Source organism: Onychostoma macrolepis, chromosome 24 (assembly GCF_012432095.1).
Source record: "Onychostoma macrolepis isolate SWU-2019 chromosome 24, ASM1243209v1, whole genome shotgun sequence".
Lineage (NCBI taxonomy): Eukaryota > Metazoa > Chordata > Actinopteri > Cypriniformes > Cyprinidae > Onychostoma > Onychostoma macrolepis.
In genome coordinates this window covers 5,713,708-5,738,155 of record NC_081178.1, presented here as the reverse complement: position 1 = coordinate 5,738,155, position 24,448 = coordinate 5,713,708, and the positions used below count along the sequence as shown (strand labels likewise).

The following is a 24,448-nucleotide window of genomic DNA, read 5'->3' as shown; positions in this document are numbered from 1 at the left end:
AATATATTGCACTTTCGGTTTTGTTTCAATTAATAGTGTAGCCCTAGTCTGACAAGTGGCTGATGACTGGAGTTCAAATGGTACTGGATAAGAGCAATGACCCAAAAGTTTCCCAAATTACTGATACTTTTGTCCATCTTAGATCTGTTCCAAACAACTAACAAGAATATAAGAGTCAGCACATACTAATTAAGGTCTAAACCAAAGCTTACCATGCTTGCTTATATGATGCTAGAGCTGGCGACAATCAGTTAGTGCTCACAAAGCTGTGCAGAAGAACTCATGAGAGCGCCGTTCCTCCTGTATGTCCTCAAGAACAACAAAGTGAAAGCAAACTCATTGTGTTCCTGCTGTCATCGCAGGGCTGTTAGTCTTTCTCCGCAGAGTGATTAAAAACAAACACGATCTGGAAGAAAGTTCACGGTTTCAATTGTTCACAACAATATACTGTAATCTCCTCAGCCACACTTCAACATTTTCCACAGGCAAATATTGACACTCTCCAGAAAACAACCATCATGTTACGTTACCTTGCACCACTGAGACCTCAAATCTGCTTTAATTTGTTCTGAGACTTTACGTGGGTGCCTTTAATACTTTTATTGGCATGTGGCAACAACAGATCGACCAGTCTCAACCAAGGATTCCGAGGAAAACCAGTTAAATTTGGTTTTAAACAGTTATACCGACTTTTTCCAAACACACAAAGGCGATTTGCGCTTCGAAACATCACAGGACAAAGATTAAAGCTTGAAAGTCCCATAAATAGTCTTTGGCTCAACTTATGAAGCAGGGTTATTATAGTTAACTACAACTAAAAACCATTAAAAACATTGCTAGTTAATAAAATAAAATAATAAAACTAATTCAAACGATCCCAAAAAACTATCATTTTAAAATTAAAAATAAAATGGAAAATCTAAATATTAATAAAAGCAATACTAGTATCTCAATGATACTAAAATAACACTTATGAAGGGAGAAATTCAAGAAATTATGCTAAAACTCCTGTCGTCTACACAATCTTGTTACCAAAAAATAACAAATCAAAGTTTTCCATAAAGATTTGTGGTCAATATCAACCCACATGAAATACTTTTGTCTACAATAAAAATCACACTGAGGTTTGGCTCGTCGCCTAGTAATAGATGCACATATAAGACATGATTCAATGACCCACAATGCTCAGGCCAACAAGACGGCAAACTGAACCCAAAATAAACCATTAGACATCCCATAAGACTACTCCAGACCAGCCAAACTCTTTGAGGACACGCAGTGGCTTATATCAGCAGCTCCCTAGCGGCATTAGTGTCAGTTCACATGAGGAGCCACTGGCCAAAGCAAAGTCTCTTGGTGTGAGCATATGGCCAGCAAGCGATTAGCCGCACAGATCTGTGAGGTGTCTGAAATCCCACTGACTCAGCAAGAGACGCGTGCAGCCCGAGGAAGTGTTATGGAGAGCTGAGGGTAGAGAGAGCCTTACAGAGCTCATGCAACTCTTGCTTTTACAAGCATATCAAATAACGTAGAGAGTATAAACTACCAATATGAAGACCCATGTGCCTCAAAAGAAAAAATATAGGCAGTTTTCCGACAGTTGACAACTTTAGATTAATACAGGTGCATCTCAATAAATTAGAATGTCGTGGAAAAGTTCATTTATTTCAGTAATTCAACTCAAATTGTGAAACTCGTGTATTAAATAAATTCAATGCACACTGACTGAAGTAGTTTAAGTCTTTGGTTCTTTTCATTGTGATGATTTTGGCTCACATTTAACAAAAACCCACCAATTCACTATCTCAACAAATTAGAATATGGTGACATGCCAATCAGCTAATCAGCTCAAAACACCTGCAAAGGCTTCCTGAACCTTCAAAATGGTCTCTCAGTTTGGTTCACTAGGCTACACAATCATGGGGAAGACTGCTGATCTGACAGTTGTCCAGAAGACAATCATTAACACCCTTCACAAGGAGGGTAAGCCACAAACATTCATTGCCAAAGAAGCTTGCTGTTCACAGAGTGCTGTATCCAAGCATGTTAACAGAAAGTTGAGTGGAAGGAAAAAGTGTGGAAGAAAAAGATGCACAACCAACCGAGAGAACCGCAGCCTTATGAGGATTGTCAAGTAAAATCGATTCAAGAATTTGGGTGAACTTCACAAGGAATGGACTGAGGCTGGGGTCAAGGCATCAAGAGCCACCACACACAGACGTGTCAAGGAATTTGGCTACAGTTGTTGTATTCCTCTTAAGCCACTCCTGAACCACAGACAACGTCAGAAGCGTCTTACCTGGGCTAAGGAGAAGAACTGGACTGTTGCCCAGTGGTCCAAAGTCCTCTTTTCAGATGAGAGCAAGTTTTGCTTTTCATTTGGAAACCAAGGTCCTAGAGTCTGGAGGAAGGGTGGAGAAGCTCATAGCCCAAGTTGCTTGAAGTCCAGTGTTAAGTTTCCACAGTCTGTGATGATTTGGGGTGCAATGTCATCTGCTGGTGTTGGTCCATTGTGTTTTTTGAAAACCAAAGTCACTGCACCCGTTTACCAAGAAATTTTAGAGCACTTCATGCTTCCTTCTGCTGACCAGCTTTTTAAAGATACTGATTTCCTCAAAAGGAGCCCCTACCAAGTATTGAGTACATATACAGTAAATAAACATACTTTCCAGAAGGCCAACAATTTTTTTATTGGTCTTATGAAGTATTCTAATTAGTTGAGATAGTGAATTGGTGGGTTTTTGTTAAATGTGAGCCAAAATCATCACAATTAAAAGAACCAAAGACTTAAACTACTTCAGTCTGTGTGCATTGAATTTATTTAATACACGAGTTTCACAATGTGAGTTGAATTACTGAAATAAATGAACTTTTCCACGACATTCTAATTTATTGAGATGCACCTGTAGATGTTTGAAAGAAAAGACCAATCACAATTCAACATCTGTATGCAAGAGAGACCAATCAAAATCAGTATGCAAATACTGAACGGTGAAATAAGCCAGTTGGAGATATTCAAATGTTAATATTTGATTTCTTTTTAATAAAGGCTAAGAATGAAATGAAATGCCAATGAAATTACTGAAAAATGAAGTTGGAATGGAGTTTGTACATTAGTCGGCGTTCAAACTGAATTCAAATTAATTGCAGGATATTGTAGAGAATAACAACATAATTCATGTCATTATAAATATAAAATATAAATAAATACAGATTATTTATTTATTTATTTGTGAAACTGACTACACACAAGAAATTGCGATACTGCATAAAAGTTAACTACTTAAAGTATCAATGTTACACTGGTGTGACATTAATGGCATGAAAAAAAAAAGAATGAAATGCCAATGAATATACTGACTGAATAAATACATACATATTTAGATATAATTGTTTCTTTTTTATATTAATTATTTATATTTAAATTTTTAAACAAAATTAAAATTATTCAAATAAACATTTTTTTTGTTTTACAAATACCTCAGATATGTTCTTTATTAATTGGTCACATTGACTTCTAACAAAATAATGCAATACTGTTCAACATAAATTAAAGATAACAATATTACCCTGGTATGATTTTAATCATATTTGTGAGCCTAGATAACATGTAGAAACACCCCTTTTCAATATTTACTCAGACCGATGAGGCAAGATCCACCAGTCCTCAGCCTTCCAAAATTAACCCTCTTTTAACTGTTTGCCAAGCATGGATTTACAAGATCTGATCACGAAATATTGCAAAAATACATCAACAATGGCTTATATCAAGAGTGCCAGAGACTATAATGGAATGCACCTCATTGTGAACCATAAAGATGGTCAAGGTTTAATACTATAGCTAATTTAAGCCTATGCAAACAGCATAAATGACTGACCTTTAACTTGTACAGGAACTCCATTGGTCATCTATCACGTCTAAACACGATGAAAAAGAATCAAGTTTTCCAAGCAATTCTAAAAGATGAGCAAACAACCCGTAGGCTCCTCCGCAACCTGTCGTCACATGACCGCAGCAGGAAGAGGATATGGAATGGGCCAATTTCACCACGCCAGGGCTCGTTCGAACTCCATTCGCTGATTGTCTAGTCTTCCCCCAAACACACCCCACATCCACACACCCAAACCAGCAGTCGTGTCGTTGGGTTGATCATTAACCTATGGATCAACAGTTGCCTGCCATTAAGAGGCCAGCCAATGTCAGTTAACCAGTTAAGCTCTGAATTATAGTAACTAGCAATGAGAAATTCATACCCATTAGGTCATGAACTACAGTATAGACAAAATGACTCGGGATGACACTGCCTTTACATTTCTAGACTAAAACTTACCTTTAGTTTTAAAAATCTGTAGTTTGTTTGCAACCAGCATAATATGGATATAAAAGATGCTAATAAAACGTTATTTGTCAATAAAAATGGTTATGTAAAGAATCAAAGACACATTGACAACTATTCGACTTGCAGGCCCAAAATAGTGAAGAAGAACTCGACTGAAGAGACTACATTTGTGTCAAAAGAGACCTGGCTCTTTAAAAGGCAAAACCCTGGGAATGCTGACTCAGCAGAGAGTGGGTTTGGAGAGCATGCAATTCAAGTCACAGAAAGTTGCCGCATATCACTGCAAACAGCTGCAGGAGAAAAAAAAACGTCAATTTTGCGGGTGAGAAGGTCTTTGAGTTTCCCTCGAGTTGCCCGAGTGAGTTTTATAGTATCTGTCAGTGATACCAGACCATTAGAGACCGCACAGCTAATTACAACGCAGAGGTTTGTTCGGGAAGTCTGCCTGGATCTTAAATGCCATTTCCTTTCAAAAAATAAAATACATTCTTGTACATGTTAAAGACGAGCACAAAAGTAATGAATGAGTCCACTACTGATGGAAAACAAGGAAAAATTATTTATAAATAAAAAAAAAAATGACAGTGCACACATGACTTGCATACAATAAGAGTACTATGGTTTAACCAAGGTTTTCAGGTCATGGTACTATGGTAATATTATTAAATACCAATAAATTACTCAATTTTTGGCATCTGCTTATAAAGTGTTAGCTCTTCATGCAGTCCTAAAATCACCAATTTAATTCACAATGTCCATTTTTTGAATTATGCAAAAAAAAATATTTTCTGTTTAAAATGTTACATGTTGGTGTAAATGCATACATATCAGTTGTTAATAATTATCTACATTAGCCAATATTTTGTATACCTCTAAATCTGCTATTAGCCATTTTTAAAAATTCTTCATGTCCTACTGGAGAATCATGTAAATCCCACAGGAATCACTCAATACGTTGCAAGGAAAATATATTAACAAATTATTTATATATTGCATTATACACACTTCAACCAAATTTTTTGAATAAATTAGATTTTCTTATGCTCGCCAAGACCAAGATCAAAAAATTTTGAAAAACTGTTTTCTATTTTAATAATAATAATAATAATAATATACATTGTAATAGTATAATAAATAGTCACTGTTTCTGCAAAAATATTAGGCAGCAACAACTGTATTTATTGTTTCTTGAACAGCAAATCAGCATATCTGAATGATTTCTGAAGGATCATGTGACACTGAAGACTGGAGTAATGATGCTGAAAATTCAGCTTTGCATTACAGGAATAAATGACATTTTAAAATATTTTGTAATAGAAAAATGAAACAAAAAAAACATAAGAAAAATAATAATAAAAATGTATATATGTATAATATATTATACATACATACATACATACATACATACAAGTGCTGTCAAAGTTAACGCGTTAATAACAAATTCATTTTAACGGCTCTAATTTTATTAACGCGCGATTCTCTGTTTGACCCGTGGCAAAGCCCGTAGTTGGAGAAATAGAGATGCACAGTGTTGCCAACCTAGCGAATTTGCAGACCCCTTTAGCGACTCCCCCTGTCCCAGCGCGCGCACACACCTCTCTACCTCTCAGTGTGTCTGCATTGTTCAGCGAATGGCGGAGAGGAGCAGCGTTTTCAGTTAAACACAGATATTATATTGCTTCTCTAATTTTACATGCAAGTATAGCCGAAATCACAGCACAGTTTTTGTCATTATCTTATGTATATTTGATTTCAACAGACGACGATGTGTATTTGATTTCATCAGTCGATTATCAGGATTTTTGTGCAGATTAACATCTTGGAAGGGAGAGCTGGTTATGTAGTCTTGGGGCCAAAGTATACTTCGGCCGTCTGCGTCCGCGGACTTTAATGTGTCGCGTTTCAGTCACGATTTCATATTCATTCCGTTGTCTGACAACAGAATCAGTAAAATTTATCAATGAAAACAGTTTTATTGAGAATTTAGCTGCATCAAAATACAGTATGTGGACACAGAGAGGCAAACAAATCTAATAATAAATAATAAATGTACATTTTGCATGTTCAGAAGAAGTGAGCTGCCCTATCCAGCAAAAAAGTAAACAGGCTTGTCAGTAAATTGCTCAGTGCAAAGAAAGAGAAGTAATGGGAATCTGGAATTTCTTTTTTCATGTGTCTAATAGACATGAACAAGTTCTTTGAAAAACATCTATGATCTTTGAAACATATCTAGTCTTCATGCTCTATGCCTCTATGGTTTCAACAATAATAAACATACATTTGCATAAAGCATCCATATTTGTCCATGCCCATGTTGATTAGAGTATTAAAAACTTGAAAAGTATTAATTTAAGGTTCATTTAGAACAACTAAAAATGTGTGATTAACTTAGGCCAGCATTAAGTTAACTCATGACAATCAGGCGAGCGAACATGCATACATACATAAACATGGCAGACTTCACCATGGATGAAGTGAGGGCAGTGGTGACAAAAGCACGGGCAGGATCAGCCCCAGGACCATCAGGCACCACCTATAAAATCTATAAATGCTGCCCACTGCTGCTGAAGAGGCTCTCAAAGCTCCTACGGACACTATGAAAGAAGCAGCTGGAACCCGGGCTCTGGACTCTCGCTAAGGACTGCTTTGTGCCAAAAGAGCTCAATTCCACAAGACCCGACCAGTTCTGGGAGATTTCCCTGCTGGACGTAGAGGGGAAAAACTTCTGGTCCATCATCGCCAAAAGGTTAACAACATACCTGCTAGCCAATGAGTTCATCAATCCCAGTGTCCAAAAAGGAGGAATACCGGGATATTCCGGCTGCCTGGAGCATACAGCAGTGATTAGACAGCTCATAAACGAAGCCAAGTGTAACAACACACTCTCTTGTTTGGCTGGACCTCGCCAAAGCCTACCCAAGCGTCCCACACCAGCTGATGCGAAAGGCATTGGATCACTACAGAGTTCCATCAGAGGTAGTTGAGCTTGTAATGGCACACATGGATGCGCTGCAGATGAGGTTCACTGTGAGAAGCGTCACCACCAAATGGCAAAGGCTCGAGAAGGGCATTATGGCAGAATGCACGATTTCCGTGGCCCTGTTCATAGCGGCTATGAATCTGTTGCTAAAGGCAGGAGGAATGCAGTGCAGAGGCCCGAAAGCAGATGACGGCATGAGACACCCCGCTTGTCGAGCTTTCATGGACGACATGACGGTAATGACTCCATCTATCCAGGGGACACAGTGGATCTTGAGCAAATTGGAAAAGATGGCAACATGGTCACGCCTACAGTTTAAACCGGAAAAGTCAAGGAGCCTCAGTATCTTGAAAGGGAAGCTAATAGGAAACATCTTCAACATCCAAGGCTCTAAAATCCCAACAATTCAAGATCAAAGGATCCGATGCCTCGGAAAGCAGTACGACAGCTCCCTAAAGGAAAGCGGCAATTTCATTAATACCAAGGCCCAGCTGAACACCTGGCTCAAGGCAATCGAGCACAGCCAACTGCTCGGGAGGTTTAAAGTCTGGTGCTTTCAGTATGGCTTCATACCCCGGCAGCAATGGCCCTTCCTACTTTACAACTTTCCAGTGTCTCAGGTGGAAGGAATGGAAAGACTGTGCAGTAAGTTCTTGCGGAAATGGCTGGGAGTCCCCCCATCATTCAGCGCAATCAACCTGTACAGCAAGACCTCCAAGCTTTCCTTGCCAGTCTCATCGGTGGTCGAGGGGTTTAAAGTCGCCAAGGCAAGGGCAGTCAGTTCATTCCTCTCGTCTGAAGATGGGAAAGTAAGACACGCAAGCAAGAGCATCAAATGCAGCAGAAAGTGGAAGCCCCAGCAAGCCGTGATGGAAGCAGAATCCCACTGGAAACACCAGGAAATTGTGGGCGTGGTATGCCAGGGACGCCTGGGCCTTGGACACTATAGTGAGAAGAGGTGAAGCAGGGCTGATGCCAGAGCCAGAAGAGGCCTCGTGGCGCAAAGAGTCCGTGAGGCAGCAGAGGAGGAGTGCCAAGTGAAAGCAATGGACGCAGTGGGACCAGGCACAGGAGCAACCGTTGTCATGGAAGGAACTGTGGCAGATCGACCAAGGGAGGTTGAGCTTTCTCCTGCGCTCGGTGACTGACCTGTTGCCAACACCAAGAAATATAAAGATCTGGGGCGGAGAGGAAGATCCATCATGCAACCAATGTGGAGCAGCCTCCTGTACACTGAACCACATCCTGACTGGGTCCATCCTGAGCTCACGGTGCCCTGGGAAGAGAGGCTAGCCACGTCCCACCAACTGAAAAAAGCCAAGTACCAGGACCTGGTCGTCGAAGCTGTTGTAAAGGGGTGGCATGCAACCAGCTACCCTATTGAAGTCGGCTGCCGCGGGTTTCCAGCAAAATCGGTGTGCTACTTCCTCCAGAGGGAGGGCCTGGAGCCTAAACAGCTGAAGAAAGCCACCAGGGACATAGCTGCAGCAGCCGAGTCCAGCTCAAGATGGCTGTGGCTGAAGAGAGCCCACAGTTGGAACCCTTCTGCAGGTTAAGGCTAGTTAGTCTTTGCTTCCCCACTTAGGCGAGGTGTTCAGGTTAAGGGGTGAAACACTTGAGACCCTGAGATCCCTGCCGACGATGCAGAAGGGTTCCAACAACGTAGATGCTCCAAGGAATATCATCTCGGAAGAAGATCTGCATCACCATAGTTAGTGTAGTTCCTACAGTTGCAGCTTGTGGCAAAGCATCTCTGATGTTTACTTCACCATATATATATTTTTTTAGGGCTGGTAATTTAACGCGTTAATTAGATTAACTTATTACAGTGAAAAATAGCATGTTAAAATTATTAACGCATTTAACACTCAAGACCTATTTCCCCAGACCTATGTGGGTCATCTGACATTTCAAACAGTTGATGGATGACAAATATGAGGCAGGGCAACAACTCATTGTGTGATGGAGCCTAGAGAATGTAGTTAATGTCCCTAAAATCCAAGATATGGGGCAAATGCCCGTTTCAGTTTTTGTCTCATATTTGCATCATATAGTTAAGCAACATCACACAAGCAATAGGCTATAAAGTGCAATATCACACGAGTGCAAATGTGATCCTGATCTTATACAACAGTTCAGGAAGTAAGAAGTTAATATTGTGTTATTTTAGACACAAAGTTGTCTGTTTTGCTCAATTTTGCCAACGAAAATAAAGACAAAGCAGAACTGTTTGTCTCCGAGCAACACACAGCGGCATTTAATTTCTTAATGCACGTTTTGAATGAATTGGGCGAATCATTTGGCACACTGAACCATTGGCCATAGGCGCGTTGGATTTGAAGCGGCGCTGCACAGACTGATCGGTGTGGGACATCAAAAGTACCATGAAAGCGGTTTAAAAGAATGCAGTGGTCTGCTCTCTAATCGCTCTCACAGTACTTTGATGTCACACACTGATCGATCTGATGGTGATGATCCGCGTCAAGTCGAACAAGCCTAATGATTCAATGGACCATTCATTAAGAACCATTTACTTCACTCCTGAATGAATCAGCCATTTGAACGAATGAAATAAATGAATAAATGACTCGAAGACTTAATCATGAACACATTTAGCACCACCTACTGGCAGTTTCAGTTTATTATTTAGTGTATCATTTCATTAAAGAAATAATTTCATATTTCCATAGTAATGATAATAAAATTAATGAAATAATGATTAAAGGTATAGTTCACCCACCCAAAAATGACAATTGTGTCATTTACTCAACCTCATGGTCCAAAAGAGTACATGTAATTTAATAATAATTTTATCAAAAAATATTTCTTGATGAAGCTACTTTTTGTAATGTCTGTTTGATGCGTTACACAACAATGACTTTAAATTATCTTTTGGGAGTAATTTCTCAACCAAATTTGATGTTTGATTAATTAATCACCACATCATGTAATTAATTAGATTAAAAAAAAATTTATTGCTTACCAGCCCTAATATGCAGGTATGTATGCATGTATTGTTTTATTTATATATTTAAATAATACATATACATACACGCACACACACACACACACATATATACAGACATAATAAATAATTTATTATATTTTCTTTCTGTTTTTCTCTGTTTTGCTTTTCATCTGCATTTTTGATCAAATAAATGCAGCCTCAGAGACCAAAAGAGACTTTTCAAAAACACAAAAAAGTCCTTAATTATTTATAACTTTTGACTGGGAGCGTATATAAATTATAATAATTATTGTAGGTTTGTTACCACAATACTTGAATGAAAAGGGAGACTTTTAGTTTTTTACCACATAAAAGCTAGAAATAAACAAATAACCCACAGTTCATGCTAAATAGCTTTGAACATTTGCACAACTCTGTAAATCAATAAAACAGTTGACTTACGTTGTGAACGACTGAAGCCACAGCATTGGTGAGTTCATCTGAAGCCACGGGGTCGCTCATGGTTGATGGCAGGACACTGCGGAGACGCTCAACAACAATCGGATCTGCACAGGCTTTAGCCCTTCTCTTTCTCACTGAGACTCAAGCAGGAGTTTATAGGCAGCATAACCTGCAAACAGTTTGAAGCGTTAAATAATGTTCAATGCCAATTACAAACTTTATATTACACCAGTCAAAAAAAGTTTGCAGTGTGATTAAACAATTTGCTGTGCTATTTATATCGTAAATTGACAAACTACAACATAACAGCCCTCTGCGTATCCACAGACTGATAAAAACCAGATAAAAAAAAAGTTGCTACTGTAGGGACACACAGATAAGAGACTCATGCTTGAAAATAACCATAAAATATCAGATGTGATGGAACAGTAGATAAAGATACGCTCAACTACCATTCATTTAACTGAACGCCATACAAAAAAAATGGCTCGTTTCCACCGAGCGATACGGTTCACAACAGTTCAAGAGTTGACTGAATAAGTTCCACTTCATGTTGAATTCAAGACAAAATACTATCACTTTAACTAACGTACGTTTCTAATATTAACATTAGAATTTACAATAAACAATACTTCTACAGCATCTTAATTTCAATACTAACTAAAACATTTTTTTTTTTAAATCAAACGCATCATTTAACATTAATGTACACTAATAAATAATGTACAATAGTATATTATTAACTAACATTAACAAATATTCATAAATGCTGTAAACATTTACTGCTAATTGTTCATATTAGGTAATGCATTTACTAATGAGACCTTTTTGATACACTACCTTTAATACACGCAAGTAACCAATTTTTAATAGAAAAACATCCTTATTAACTGCTAACTGCTAATAACTAGTACTTTGTGGAAGTAACCTTTGGTTTGATGCAGAAGTCTGTGCAAAAACACAATTGTTTGATTGTTGAGTTGAGTTTTGACCTCTATATAGAACAATCAAGGACATCAACACTCAAGTCTTTCATTTGTTGATTTTCCCATAGTTGTCATGCTGAAAGCAACAATTGTGGATCTAAGCTCTCTTGCAATAGGAGGTTTTGTGGCAAAACGTTTCAATATATGGAGCCATTTACCCTTTAGCTATCCTGATCCAGTTCCTGTCGAAGAGAAACATCCTAAACAATATGATGCTCAAAGTTGAGGTCTTGCATCAAACGTTTAAAAGTTTTACCATGGTCTTATTAGACCTTAATACTAACCTCATCCCACATGTTTTTAAAAGACTGAACACATATTCCAATCAAAATGACACTTTTTGTTGTAAGAAACATCTGTAACATTTCATAAAAGTAAATCAAATCAGTAAATCAAATTTGATATCTTATCAAATCAATAGGATATGACTAATGAGCATTATCATCAAAAGATTTCTGAATGATAAAGTAATCCAAGTAAGTGACAGTAATGAAGTAATCTCGAAATAACTTGACCTTACCTAAAGAGGAGCATGACCTACAGGGAGACCAAAACTATGGTAAAGTTAATGCAGTTGACTCTTATATGACAGAAGTCACATGCGTGTTCATTTGTGGGACCTGCCCAGTTACTCAACTTGGACGGCATCATTGCAATACCAAGTTCAAACCGCACCTTATTAAAAAAAAAATCCTCGTGTTCATGTTCATCTTGCAACAAAGTTCAGCTTGGTCACACTATCTTTAAGAGTTTTCTAAATATAGAGCGTGCTACATTGTGATGTTGCAATGTCTTTTTTAGATGTTAATTTTAGATATTTCTCTGTACAGTTACATCAGTTTGTTGGAAGGTCAACGATTCCAGCAGTTTTTTTCCAGACCAGTTGAATTTATCAACTGCATGATTCAACAGCTCTGTGAGAGGCACATTAATGAAAATTTTGGGATACAAACTGGGCAGTTATACACTACATGTCCACATTTCTTAAATGTATGACACTTTGAGATACTTGGCTATTTCACAGAGAAAATGGATTCACTCAAAAACAGATTTGTGAACCTGGACCACAAAACCAGTCATAAGGGTAAATTTTTTGAAACTGAGATTTATACATCATCTGAATGCTGAATAAATAAGCTTTCCATTGATGTACGGTTTGTTAGGATAGGACAATGTTTGGCTGAGATAGGCCTACAACCATTTAAAAATTTGGAATCAGTGCAAAAAAGTCAAAATATTGAGAAAATCGCCTTTAAAGTTGTCCCAGTGAAGTTCTTAGCAATGCATATTAGGGTCACATTTGTCCTTCATTTCACAAGCAAGGTCATTGGTTTCAGAACAAATGGCTCATTTTCAAGTAGCTAGAAGATAGAGTCAGGACGCTTAACCAACGATGTAAGATATGTTATAACAGCAATAAAAATAATAAATTCACAAATTATGGAAGCTCAAGTCATCTCATTGCATATATTCTGATACCAAATATCCTAATGATCAATGAAGCACATTTGCTATTAAAAGTTGGAAATTACACTTTTGTGATCAGAAAATTAATCTTATTTTAATAAAACTGAAGATGAAAAACAAGCACATTTTAGGCATCACCTAATGGAATTCAACAAATTTACTATTTTCAAATGGGTATTTTAAAGTATTTTAACATTGGGAAAATTAAACTTAAGTTTCTTTGTTTAATAAAAAAAGGAAGTGCTTTTAAAACAGGAAGTATCTACAATTGCACAATGAAAGATAAGACAATCCCTAATATGATCTTCAGCTTGCTGCTGTGATGTTGTTGATCAAACACAACCTCCAGTGCTCAAGTTGGTTTAACCAGGTGTGCATCTGCACAATATAAACCTTTATTTATAGTGTGCAAACTTCACCTTTGCGTTGAAAAACAGTTTTACTAAGAACATGGCTGCATATTTTCTTGTTCATCAATAAAGGAATCTTGTTGTTTGTTGTTGCTTCTATTTCCCTTTCTATTTCCTCCAGAGGTCAACTTGGTAACCACTTCTAACAACTGTTTTTGTCTACCACATACTTGCCGTATCAGCTTTGGTTTTGTACACCTTGAATGTGAACACAAAGGACTTTATCCTTTGAAATTCAAAGTGCATTAGCACTTGGTGGACATGGTCCAACTTGGCAAGAATAAAGAAAGTGGGATCAAATACAACTAATTTCTTGTCGGACAGGTATGCAATTCAAGCCACTGTACATGTAACTTGTAGATTTTGTAATCCAAGTTAAAGTTATCCAACTTCAACTGGAATCCCTCGTCCTAAACGGAGCTCAGGATCAAGCATTCTCAGCTTTTGTGAAAGGCAAACAGGCTTATTGGATTATATTCAAGTATGTCTATAAAATATAATTTCAGACAAAGCAAAGGCGGCCAATAAAGATGCCATTCTACAAATAGACATTCAATCACAATGTGGAAACCTCACTGTAAAAATATAAAACGCTCAATGACTGAGTAGCACAGCAAATATAGAATTCCTAGTTTATAGTGACCAATGGCTCATCCACATGAAAGACATGTTTGTGAGTTGAATTTAAACCTCATACAGAAAATATCATATAATGCTTGATCCAAACCAATTTTATGACGTGGTTAAAGATCTGGGCTGGAAACCGAAAGGTTGCAGGTTCAAAGCATTAACAATAAACTTGCTGTTCATGATCAATTTTTGGATAATCAAGTCTAGAACTCTCATTTTCCAGTTTGTAAAAAATAATGGAACAAAGATAAAACCAAAACGTATGTGAATAAAAATGTACTTAGAACTGTACTAAGTCTATGGGACTGTTTAATGCATTTTTATGTTGTTTTTCCGAAGTATAAATTATTAACTCAAATAGTCACAAGTTCATATCAAAAGCCAATCAGATGCATCTAATTGTGCACCTTCTTGCACTTTTGAATCTTTATCATTTATTAATTTGCAAGGCATGTTCAAAAAAATCCTTGAGTGTTTTTTTTTTTAAGATGCTATGTTGCATGAATTTTTTTTTAAAAAGCTGCGCAACGAAATGGAAAAATGCAGACGTGTTTTGAAGTTGAAGAGTTTTTACATGATGCAGCAGACTGTGGCAAATGCTTGAGTTTTGTTCATCTGAGTGTATACCTAACTAGCCAACCTCACTAACAACTATTCAGCTCTTGGATGACTATAGTCAATTAGTCGACCATTGTGATCCATCCCTATTATTTACGTAGGAAAAGCTTCTACAGAAGTAACTTAACAATACAAATAGTGCGACTGTACCAAATATCAGTTCAGCACTAGCATCTACAAAACCATGCTCAGTTTTGGACAAAAATGAAGTCGTATTGTTTAAATACAGCACATTGGAGATGCTTATTGCTGTGAGATTAGTGATGTTATCAAACTCACAAGACACGCCACACAGCCTCTGAGCTCTACAGACCATGTCCGTTGATCATTTGATTCATTAGATCATTAACACTCATTAAATTCAAGAGTTACTTAAGGGGAAAATAAATGCACACACTAAATGATGACTGGGCGATATCAGTAAACCAGTGGACTTTTCACTGTTGACTTTGCAATGTCTAGTGATCCGTCATGATATGCTGACTATTTGAATTTCACTTCCAGATGCCATGTTATAAATTAATAGTACATTCTTTTATGTTGATATAAACACATCACTTAGAAAAAAAAAAGTTAGATTAATGACAAAATAAAAATGCATTGAACATTATGTTACGCCAAATTTCATAAAACTCAAACAAAGTGATCTTAAAAGTTACAAAACCACATCTTTATCATTTTTAGACACTCTTAGAAAATATTATGCAAAAATCTTTTATCTAAAACTAAATTCTATTTGATCAATTGAGCTGATGATTGAATGACCATCAATTGTTAAAAATAGTCAATTAAAATGGATAATGATCAAATAATTTGGTACGTTGCATCCAAACACATCATTTTGAAAAATTCATATTCATTGAAAAATGAAAAAGCATACATACATTAACCATTGTGCATGTTATGCAAAATTTCAGTCACCAAAAAAAAAAGATAAAATTTGGAGTTAAACTAGTAATTACTAAACCACATCCTTGTCATTTTCGATACTCTTATAAAATGTAATGCAAAAAAGTTTTATCCAAAACAAAATGCTGTTGGATCAACTGAATTGGTGATTGAATAGCCACCAATTATCAAAACAGCAACTTGAGTTAACCATGTAAAAACAGTAAATTAAATAGCATCTGATTTGCATGTTTAAATGCATGTTTCAAAAAATGAACAGTTAAACAAACAATGCAAAATCCAATGAAACATACTTACTTACCTCAACGTGCTTACTGCAGAGAAGCTGCCGCTGACATTTTAGTGTAAAGCCAACAGCCACTGTGTACAGAATGCCAGCAAGAGAGAGAGAGAGAGAGAGAGAGAGAGAGACACAGTCAGAGAGCTGAGTAAGAGCTTATAAAGCACTGTATATCTGCAGTGTTTCCCTGACACACTCAAACACCAGCACTGATGGGTGAATCGCTTCCTCCGCCAGATTAGGTTTCCTCCCCTAGACCTCTGACGGCCGCCCATGTGACCGCTGCTCAGCAGTGAGTCAGCTATGACACACACACACACCTCATATCCATCTGTATTTTAAATAACTTAAAGACATTTTATCAGTAAATGGGTCATGTGAGGAAATGTTAACCATGACAAGGACACTTGTAAGACATCATTCTATCCTTGCATCACCTTATGATGGATGAAGTAAACAGCACTGACAGCATAACAACAACAACAATTCTTAAAAAACAAATTACAGGAGCTTCATTTATTTACAAATGGCTTAACAGGCTTTTTGATACTCTTGTGTAACATTTGCTGAAGATGTTAAACTGTTTGTTTACTACCTTAAAACAGAGAGAGGATTTTTAATAACTAATATGTATAGAACAATTTTGTATTTATTTTTTATTCCTGCTTTTTGACGCAATAATGAATTACAAATGATTACATAAAACTCATTAATCTTTACTTTTTACATCATTATACATGATAATGATGATGATTAGTAATATAATAATGTGATAAAATACAGTATTACACCGATTGTTACTAATATAATTTTAAAAATGACGACTAGTAATGTGATAATCATTATTATGATATTATCATAATATTGTTATTAATATTACAAGTAATGATTAAAGTAAAAATACAACTGTTGTTATTGTTGCAAACCTGTTTTTGATTTTCTTAGATGTCTGAAAACCAATAAAAACTGATTTTTATTTATTGTTTTATTTCTGCTTTTAACAATAACTAAATCATTAGAATTTTCATTTTTCGCATTATTTCTCATGTTGATAAATAGTAATAATAATAATTAATTAATTAATAAAAAATTATTTCCATTATTACTATTATCATTATTATTTTTGCAAACTTGCTTTTTGATTTTAATAATGCAGTACACCCTAACAACACACCCAAAAACACTCCCAAAAAAGATTATATAAAGAAAATAAGTAACTTTAGGGCTTAATATCGGTGGTTACATGGGCACATGTGCACAAAACATCTAAAACCTGAAACTCTGTTTGAAGTTGCAAGTATTTGTTTGAACCAACAGCCAAGTGTGTGTAAAATGCACGTGTGTGTGTGTGTGTGTAGCAGCATGAGTATGTGTCAGTGGGAGTCACATGGTCTTGGATCAGCCCAAAGGACCAGCCGCAGAGAATTAAAACTTTAGTCTGCTTCAAAGCTTGGGGTTTTCCTCAATCCCAGAAAAGCTTCAGGAGCAGAGGCACTTAGACTGGTCAGTGACCTCTTTGAGTGTATGGTTTAAGGCCAAGATGTCAATGGCTGTCGGCACAATGTTACAAGTGGTACCACAGGGTTTTATGCACAAGACCGCACAAAACCAGACTAAACTAGAATTCCTCAATGATTCCGGTGAATACCACTCCTAAAGCGTCAAGACTGTGTCATTCTAAATGTTAGTTAATGTCATTACCTCAAAATAGTCATACCATCAGGATGACAAACAGAGCGATCTCCATTCACAACATTAGTGCTGCAACTCCCACAGCATAGAGTGAGGTCAGATGTTCAGGAATCTCAACTATCAGTTTACAGCTGGGTGAGCGGGTGCTGAAATGTCTTGAACAACAATCTGACTAATTTCTACTAGAATACCCCTACTGATCCATCATGCTATTGTGTACTATTAAGTCACTACATACAAATAAAAATAGGGATGCACAAAATTACAATTCTGGCCGATAATGATTAGCCAACAATTATGTTCACGTTATGTCCATGAACCAAAAAAAATGGCCGATAATATAATTCTGCAGTATTTTGTTGGCTATAAATAGGTCTAGAAAATAAAACTAAAATGGAAATGTTTTTTTTTTGTGTGTGTGTGTGTGTTCAAAATGTACTAAATGTATATAATAATAAGCACATCGTGAATCCATTTTCCAAACCGTGTTTTTAGCTTATTCGAATCACTACGGTACACCTATAATAAGTGTTTATATTCGGACTATTTTAGACTGGTTCGGGTAGGTACCGCTGCGGAGTAGCCCAGTACCTGCGTGATTCGTCATAGACATAAACAGAGAGAAGTAGCTCCGGCTACAATGTTCTTCCGCAAGATGCACGCAGTTCTGTTTATTAACTGCTGGAGCGCCAAAAGTTACAGTCCCGGACTGCAGCTTTAAGTAAAAAAAAAAAAATGTAAAATTTAATTTAAAAAAAACCTTGAAAACTTGTTACTTCAAATAAAAAAAGTCAACTGAAAAAAAATATACCTATTAAAAAAAAAAAACATTTAGCACTTTTGTTTGGTTTAAGTATTAAAATATATAAAAATAGGCATATTTTTAAAAAGTAATACAAATGACATAAATATATATTTATACATATATATACACACACAGCCTATAGAAAGTCTTCATTTTTTTCACATTTTGTTATGTTGCGTTATGTTAAACTGCTTTAAATTACTTTTTTCCCCCCACATATATCTACACCACACTCACCATAATGACAAAGCAAAAACCGGATTTAATTACAACTTTGCAAATTTATTAAAAAGGAAACACTGAAAAAATAACATTGCACAACTCTTGCACAAGGGGTATTAAGACTTTCTAAAGGCACTGTACATACATACATGTATACTGTATATAGAGAGGAGAAGGAAGAAAGAGAGGAAGGAAGGAAGGAAGGAAGGAAGGAAGGAAGGAAGGAAGGACGGACGGACGGAAGAATCGGACCGTAATAGAGAAAAGCTTTATTGTGCATCAAATAACATAACTGAGAATTGTGTAGAGACATAAATGGCAGGGGAAGTCTAATCTCAGAGGGACCATCTGATGGACATTACATACAAAAATGACTGAAAATACAGCAATCTGATTGGATGGCTGCTACATACTTTCCAGGACTCGGGGTGCACGGGATTTTATCAGGCCGCAGGGAGTCTTGTTTACAAGTTCCCAGGCCGCTACAATTAGCACCTCAGGGGAATTACTAGTGATTGGATGTGCCAAAGTTTGTGAGGTTTGTGGTACGAAATCTGTAAAAGATACTCATGAATGGGACAACATAAAAACAAAGTGTGTGATTTAATATTTAAATCACATGCATCAGATGCTCAAGATTAAGTAAACATTTTACACATCTGAAAATCAATTAGATGCTGACCTGATTTCTTTAGCTTTTCAGTTTGGTCTTGACTTGCATGTGTGTGTCGTACAGGTTACGCAATTTCCTGACAAAACAAAAGATTTGACAAATCCATCTTACATTTGACAAATTTAAAGATCTGGTAGTAAAAACAAACCCACAATTCAGCAACAAAATGAGTAAAAACCTGCTGAAAACAGCACATCCTTCACGGTTTTCCTGTCACATTAACTTTTCATTGTCAGCAAACTGCTCCGGTCATGATAAACAGGGAAGTCAGTTTAAGCAAAAGCAGTAGAGAGGCAAAACATTGGGAAATGAAGAAGAAAGACCTATTGCATAAACGCTAATGCATAATGCAAGATAGCAGCGGCAAAACGTGATTACATCAAAATACAGATGCCTCTCAATTGCACAGACAGAGAACATCCAAATCCACAAATAATGGAAGAATATTACTGTATTTCTCAGTGACTATTAACTGCAAACAAATCCAGTGAATTCACTCTCACAGTTGACCGTCCAATGCCACAGTCATGGTTCGCAGTTCTCCGTAACCAGATTTCACAGCAGCCTGGTACTTGGCTAGACTTGCCTTTGGCACAACAGTGTAAAGTTCTACATTGGGAATGTTTAGGTAACATCTCCATAGCCACAAACTGATAAACCACTAACACTGGGAACGTGGCTTAAAAAAAAACTGAATTGAAAAAAATGCTTTATTTCTTCCAGAAACAAAGAGATTATGGAAAACGCATGAATTCATTTGGGTTTCGCTACTTGAGAAAGGCTAGAAACAGATCCACGCTCAATGTAATAACAACAAACAACAGCTCGATGCAACTGTTTTGGCATAAACACTTTGTAAACTTCCAACAGACTTTACAGCGCAGTGAATCGTGACCCAGCTGTAATCAAAACAATGCCGTCGCAAGCCTCGCGAACACAACATCTGTGTGAACTTAGGAAGCGTAACTACTTACAGTAGTTCGTAACTCGTAAGTTGTTTCCTGAGGGCTCAGTTTTCAATTGAGTGGAACATGAGCTCTAAATTAAACAAAGCACTGGTGTAACGCCTCAAAATTAGCCTTATCATAAGTTTAAAAGACACCTGATACACCCTCAATTCATTCCCAGGATACTTTGGAAAAATAACACGCACTATTGACTGATATATCTGTTGATATTTAGTGATTCTAAAGCTAATAATTGTGGTTACTTGGTCAATGAACAGAGCATTAGCTGAAATAAAATAAAACATTAAAAAAAGTATTTTATTTCAGCCACCAGTTACCAAGGCAACATTTCTCATTTTCATTTAATATAACTTGAATAAAAAAAGAAACCTAAAAACTATATAGACATTATAAAAAGAATAAATAAATAAATAAACTAATTAATTAATAAAAAATTTTGGGGAAAAAAAACACCAAAAAAATGAAAAAAGTAAAATCTAATATCAATGATACTAAAATAACACTTTGTCAAATGTTTATAATGAATTTTAAGAAAATATTAAATAGGTCTAATACATTCAGTTTTCATTAACTGAAACTTTAACTTTCATCAATTGAAAAACAAAAAACATTCAGATGCTTTAAAAAAAAAAAAAAAAACACGGGGACTAGTTCTTATGAAGCCAATATGCAATGCTTTGTGTGATTGTGAGACTGAAATTCACTAAAAACTTTGATACCAATAGAAGTAGCAATGTCAGCTATGTGAACAAATTATTTTTATTTATTTATTTATGACTATCTAATTTGTGAATTGGTCGATCCAGTTCACAGAATCAAACTGAATGATTTGTTCATAAATCTGAATCGTGGATCTGGTTGAACTCAAAGCGGTTGCAGCAGTTAAAAGCTTGCTGGAAAGAAAATGTTCAGTGAAAATTGACTAATATTTCCACCTGTTACTCACAAAAAAAAAAATGTATAGGCTTCAAAAGACCTGAAATATTGATTCATGTGAACTATTTCAATGAAACTTTCATGTCATTTTTGAAGCTTGAAGGCTTCAGTCCGGTTCATTGTAATTTCATGGAAAAGAGCATGGAAATCACACATCACGTTCTCTTCTGTGTTCCATGGAGGGTGAGTAAATGACTGAATTTGCATTTTAGGCGAACTATTCCTTTAATGCACTGCAGTTTAACTGATTTGCATTTGTTTTTTCCAATCCTACACGATTTTACAGCTTCATATAACAAATGCAAGATGCAAGTGTTGCACTACAAAAAATGTTTATGAACGATTCTGATGTTGTGCAAGAGAGAAATGACAGGTGAAACTCAAACTAAGCTGATTTAATTATCACTTCAAGACTAAACAGCCCTGGGACAACTGTTCAAAGGTGTTTTTCCCTGCACACCGGTCAGCAGGGGTTTCGCAGACTCAGGTTACGGACACACAAAAGCTCCGTCTGAGTTCTCACACTCTTTCTGTTTAACTTGGAGCAGACAATCACGTCTTTGTAATATGACAGCAGCGAACAAACCCAACAAAGCAAGCCCTGACCAGAGGAACACTGTCATTCATACCTTGAGTCACACCAAAACAAACAATCACAATGAAATATCGAACCGGCTCACGACAACGTGAATACAGTAACGCATATCCTGGGAAATACAGTACTGTATAAACCACACAGGAGCCCCTGATCAAGTGTTGGGTCACGCTACCCAAGGCGGACTGGTTCGCAAAATAGCCGTGTCAGATTTGTAATATCGTGGTCTACGTGAGAACAGCGGCCTTAAAAATATTTTTCAGCTGATTAGCGTCACCAGCTGGGCAGACAATTATGAAAGCGCAATGCAGGACTTTTGAAAATAAACTTAACCCCGTAGGGAAATAGTAGGAGACTGCGACATTTTTTTTTTTTTTTTTCCAGGAGGGCAAAAAAAACTAGCTTACAGTTGATCTGCATTGGAATGCAAGCAGGAATAAAGCTTATTTTATTATATCATTGCTAGTTTTTTTATTAAAGTCTAGAGTTTGTAAAACCAATCGGCATCAGATGAAAACTGTCTTATGAGAAAAATCAAACAGATTTAATAAATAACAGCATCTTTTGCTAATAATGTCAACCTGTTTATAAAAAAATTAAAAAAATAAATAAAAGAATTATATACATAAGCAGCTCAAAATTTGCAAATGGCATTCTATCTTCACTGTATTACTAAAGGATGTTGAAACATCAGTCATGTTCTGGTTAGCACAGATAGAGAAATAACTACAAAGATAAATCTTTCTTCGCCGTAATCTGCACCGATTTGCTGGCCTCTGGCATTATGCCTTAATCACACAACAAAAACAAAGGCAAAGTTGCCAATTTAAAGCTTGCAAGTACTGGTTGCACCAAGTCCGTGCTTTGTTCCTCTAAGAAATCTGACTCCTTGATGGCTTTCCAACACTGATCTGACCTAAATCCAGCTGACCTCTGGAAACAAGCACACACCAACCACAACAGCTTAAAAGATTCGAGGTTTATAAACAAATGATTGTGCCATTCGTCTAACATGACCAAAAAAAAAAAAAAAAAAGACAAAATTAGGTGCAATTTCTAAATTGATATGAATTTTCCAAGCCATTTTTGTGATAATTTAACCACAGGAAAAAATTATATTATATATAAGAATTTTAAAGTAAATCTCAGTGTCTGTGACCAATATTTTCCGAGCGTTGATGACTGATGATCTGAAAACACTTAAAAGTTAACTATTAAAAAGAATAGATGAACATAAGTTCACAAATAAAATATATAGTTTAAATGCCTCGAGTTATTATTTTTGAATAAATGTGAAATGCGTAAAAACACTAACTTAATGAGATTCAAACTTGGATTTAATAAACAGAATATTGATTACATTGTTAATGTAAAAATATAAAATAGAATAGAATTTTCTCTCTCTCTCTCTCTCTCTGATAATGCTTATTTAACCAAGAAAAAGTGACTGGGAAATGAATTTACATTTGATTAAAAAATAAATAAAAAAAAAAAAACTGTGAGGACTTTGCCCTTTCACTTCAGAACACCACAGAACACCACTGAGATAATATATATTATCATATTCACATTTGATTAGTAAAAAAGGGTGAAAAAAATTCTAAGTATAATTCTATCTTTCCAGTATGAAATCTCCTACAATACAGTTTAATAATAATAATTATTATTATTATTACAACACACACATTGTATATATACAGTAACTATTAATTATCTATGATATATGTATGTGTTTGTATAGAGAGAATATAAAATGATAAAAAGATACATATAGAATAAAATTACAAAAGTTGAAGATAGATAGATAGATAGATAGATAGTCTGGAGATGTAACAAGTCTATCTATATATAAACGGTGTCTGTATTCAACTACTATATATAAATAAAGTCACTGGAAGACTTGCTGCTTTAGTTCCTTTTCTCAGCGCGGAGTATTTTCCCCGTGGATGTCACGTGGCAGTGGGTTTTATGATTATGTCTGTGCACTCGCGTCTGACAGCAGTCCAGAGACCACGACTCACACAAACGAGCAGACGAGACGCAAGCAGACGGCTTCATCACTACAGAACGCCGTTTTCTCAGCCCATGTTCATTTAAGATTTCCCGGTTTAAAGTTATTTTACCTAAGAGCTTAGCGCGAGCTAACCGATCACCCACGCCGACGCGCCTGCAATTCAGTCAGAAAATCACTTTTTATGCACCAGGACACTTTATACGTGGCCGATATGAGCAGAATCTGTGATGTTGCTCACAGTTTGCCCGTATCTTGAGTGTTTAAAACACTAAACATGTCTGTTATGTGTCCTACCTCAGCCGATCTCCCCTCCTCACTGATGATGAGCCACATCTGACGCGCGCGCGTGCGTGTCATACATATTTCGACTGGGAAACTCCTTCCCTTTTCAGGGAAAAAAAAGGGTTCAATAGGCTTTTATTTACACCGTATGCATGAATGCACACGTCAAAAGAGATGCACGTATCAAAATGGCTGAATGTAACCCAATTTCGAATCATTTCCTAAAGCTAAC

At 36.4% G+C, this 24,448-nt stretch overlaps 1 protein-coding gene across 4 annotated transcripts in view; it reads right to left on the bottom strand.

Annotated features, from left to right (window-relative positions):
- slc4a2b (solute carrier family 4 member 2b) overlaps positions 1–24,332 on the bottom strand; it is a 45,823-nt gene extending 21,491 nt beyond the window's left edge. The window contains exons 1-4 of one of the 4 annotated variants that reach the window (XM_058765827.1): positions 24,229–24,252; positions 19,431–19,497; positions 16,051–16,109; positions 10,730–10,898 (exon numbers count right to left, since the gene is read on the bottom strand). In XM_058765827.1, the coding sequence (XP_058621810.1) occupies positions 10,730–10,789 (60 nt within the window). In that variant the 5' untranslated portion in view covers positions 10,790–10,898; positions 16,051–16,109; positions 19,431–19,497; positions 24,229–24,252. Of the gene's footprint in view, positions 1–3,878; positions 4,030–10,729; positions 10,899–16,050; positions 16,110–19,430; positions 19,498–24,228 lie in introns of those variants that run through there. The other 3 variants (XM_058765826.1, XM_058765828.1, XM_058765829.1) reach the window with 3 other exon arrangements.
- Between the last annotated feature and the right edge of the window lie 116 nt (positions 24,333–24,448).